Source organism: Echinops telfairi, unplaced genomic scaffold (genome assembly GCF_000313985.2).
Source record: "Echinops telfairi isolate 266 unplaced genomic scaffold, ASM31398v2 ScPeMD7_41;HRSCAF=154, whole genome shotgun sequence".
NCBI lineage: Eukaryota > Metazoa > Chordata > Mammalia > Afrosoricida > Tenrecidae > Echinops > Echinops telfairi.
This window is the reverse complement of record NW_022103939.1, coordinates 3,370,972-3,373,998: the sequence shown is the minus strand read 5'-3', so window position 1 is coordinate 3,373,998 and position 3,027 is coordinate 3,370,972. Positions and strand designations below refer to the sequence as shown.

At 35.8% G+C, this 3,027-nt stretch overlaps 1 protein-coding gene across 1 annotated transcript; it reads right to left on the bottom strand.

The window, feature by feature from the left end:
• Window positions 1-800: 800 nt before the first annotated feature.
• LOC101663800 (olfactory receptor 51F1-like) lies at window positions 801-1,772 on the bottom strand. The gene has a single exon (XM_004717525.1). It carries the CDS (start codon window positions 1,770-1,772, stop codon window positions 801-803), a length of 972 nt encoding a protein of 323 aa, XP_004717582.1.
• Window positions 1,773-3,027: the final 1,255 nt, after the last annotated feature.

Below are 3,027 nucleotides of genomic sequence, written 5' to 3'. Positions count from 1 at the left end.
CAATTTCTTTATTTTGCTGCAGTTGAGAATATACACAGTAAAACATACACCAACTGAATGGTTCTATCATGTTACATTTAGATGTTATATGCATCATTGATTAGTTTTTGAGTTGTGCCACCATTCTTACTTTCTTTACCAGGCTTTTTCCTCCCTCGGTAATAAAATTCACTTCCTCCCAAGGTTCCGATCTGATTTTCAGAGGTGTTGTTTTCAATTTTATCCCATATAAATAGTTCTTTTAAATGTATAATGCTCAAGGTGACTTTTCCCCCCTAGGTAAGCTAAACTACTATTTTTGCCTCTAAGATGGTTTTAAAGGATATGTTTAGTTTAAGGTTTAAAATTTTTATCAGGGCAATATTTAAAGTGGTTCAGTTAAACATCATGTCCAGAGGAGTCCAGAGTCCATGAGAATTTTTTTTGTGTGTGTGTGTTATGTAATTGTATTTAACTTTGTTTTTTTAACATGCGAGTTTGAAATTCTGTTCTACATTTTACCCTTTTTGTCATGATTCTTCTTTGGTAAGAGAAAAGAATAAATGTTTTGGAGAGTCACCTATGCTGCCTGATTTAAGAGTCCATTGATTTTTACCTTATCAATTATATTTCTTATGAAGATTCACAAAAAGGTCTTTCTAAAAACAAACTTACTGAGGGTATACTATATACTATTTCTATAGGACAATGGCTGTGTCTGCCTTTTTCACTGAAATTTACACGCCACTCATGGTAATCATTGATAGTTAATTTAAACTCTGTTTGTTTTGTCTGTCCAACTCCAAAAGGGCTCCTTTTACTTAGAGGTTAGAGTATTTTGTCTGAAGCAGATTGAGTATAGCCTTGCGTATTTGTTTGGTTTTGACACTGTAGATGATAGGGTTGAGCACAGGGGGCAGAAGCAGAAATATATTGGCCATCATTGAGTGGACCACTCTAGGAGCTGACTGACCATAGCGATGCACCAAGGATAGGCTCACCAGGGGGATGTAGAAAATGGCAACTGCTCCAAGGTGGGAAACACAAGTGCTAAAGATTTTGTGTCGCTCTTCAGGAGAGGCAATGCCTAAAACTGAGCGAATAATCATGATGTAAGACAAAATAATGCATGGTGTATCCATTCCTGTGGTCAGGATTAGCCCAATTAATCCACAGATGCTATTGACCCTAGTATCTGAACATGCTAACTTAATCACATCTGGATGGTAACAGTAGGAGTGAGAAAGGGTTTTAGCTCTACAGAAAGTGAGATGCTTAACTAACAAGAGTACTGGTGCTACTAAAACTACAGTTCGAATGACCACCAATAGGCCCATCTGAATGATTTTGAAATTAGTGAGGATGGTGGTGTACCTCAGAGGGTTACAAATTGCCACATAACGGTCAAAGGCCATAACCAAAAGCACACCAGATTCCATGGAGTTCAATCCATGAAGGAAAAACATCTGGATAATGCAACTATCTAAACCTATTTTGCTTGCATTAAACCACAGAACAGATAATGTTGTTGACATCGTAGAAACTGTCAAGCCCAGGTCTGTAGCTGAAAGCATGGAGAGGAAATAGTACATGGGCTCATGGAGACTCTTCTGGGTGATGATGACAAACAGGATCATGCTGTTCCCCAAGAGGGCAATGGCGTAGAGAAAACAGAATGGGATGGAGAACCAGGTCTGGACAGACTCTAGACCAGGAATGCCAGTCAGCAAAAAGGTTGGAAATGGAGATGTCAAGTTGCTTAGAATGTTCATGTTGTTCCAGAGCTGTAGCATTTTGTTCCAAAAGCTCACATCCTATAAAATCATAAATTAACTTTTTATTTTAAAAAAATCTAAAATTTTTCTTTTGTCAAGGAGGGTTATAAAAATAAACTTTCTATCACTGAGAAACCTTGAAATCAAACTCTAATATTTGCTTATATTTTGAATTAGCGATATATAGCAGATATAAAAATATTTTCACACTTAAATTTAATAAAAATATTCCTATATAGATTTAAACAACTTAAGGTAATTATTTTATGTTTTTAAAATTTTAATATTATACATGATATCAGAAAAAACATTGAACAAAGACTTAGACAAACAAATTAATGCACTTAATTTGAATATCTTACATATGGAATGAGTAGGGGACATTCAGCTAAAGAAACCAATGCTTGACATAATCCACAAAGACAATGTTCTATACCTTATTTAAATTAGTATTGACTGAAATCTTAAAAGCAACGTTTGATCTCTGGTCAAGCAGAGCAAAGAACAATGAGGGAAATCAAAGGCACAGAGACACAATCGTATACCACATGAACTCCAGCCTCCATGACTCTGGGTCTAAAGAACAAGATGTTCCCCAGCTATCTTTGCTGATCACTGTGAAATGGGTCACAATAGTAGTCCTTGGACAGAGTGGAGAAAATATGTAATAAAATTCAAGTTAACAAAAAAAAGCTAGCCTTGTGGCTAGAGAGGATCTTGTGGAACCTCTGAGAGTTTGGCCCTTAGAAAGGTTTCAGTCAAAGAATAGACAGGACTATAGGGTAAGCAATAGCACCAGCATCCTTTGAACAATCAACCTTATGGAATGAAAGGGCAGCATTTACTCAGCAGATATACATTTCCGCAGGCAGGAAGGAATAGGAAGGGGAGATGGAGCACACGGTGAGTGCAATGACAACAAAGGAGTTATAAGCTGGATCGAGAATTTTTTTTCCATAAGATGAAAAAGACTTTAAAAAAGACTTATAAATAGTTAAACATATGGTAGATGAAGAGAGATCAATAATATAGAAATGAAAAATTAATATTTATAGGTAATTCTTAAAGAGTAAATACAGAATATAAAACATTTAACTTGTCAAAGGATGACGACTGATGAGGAAGTGGCAATTGCGGGGAAGTGGAGGAGTATATGGGAGAATCACTTCCAAATGGCCACTTTTTTGACCAAAATATCTGCGAGGAGTTGATAACTATTAAAGAATTAGAAAATGAAGCATTCTAAGTTGAGGATAAAGTAAAATTTTATATA

Excerpts from the sequence above, each read along its gene's own strand:
- LOC101663800 (XM_004717525.1), bottom strand. The coding sequence starts at position 1,772 with ATGCTACAGCTCTGGAACAACATGAACATTCTAAGCAACTTGACATCT.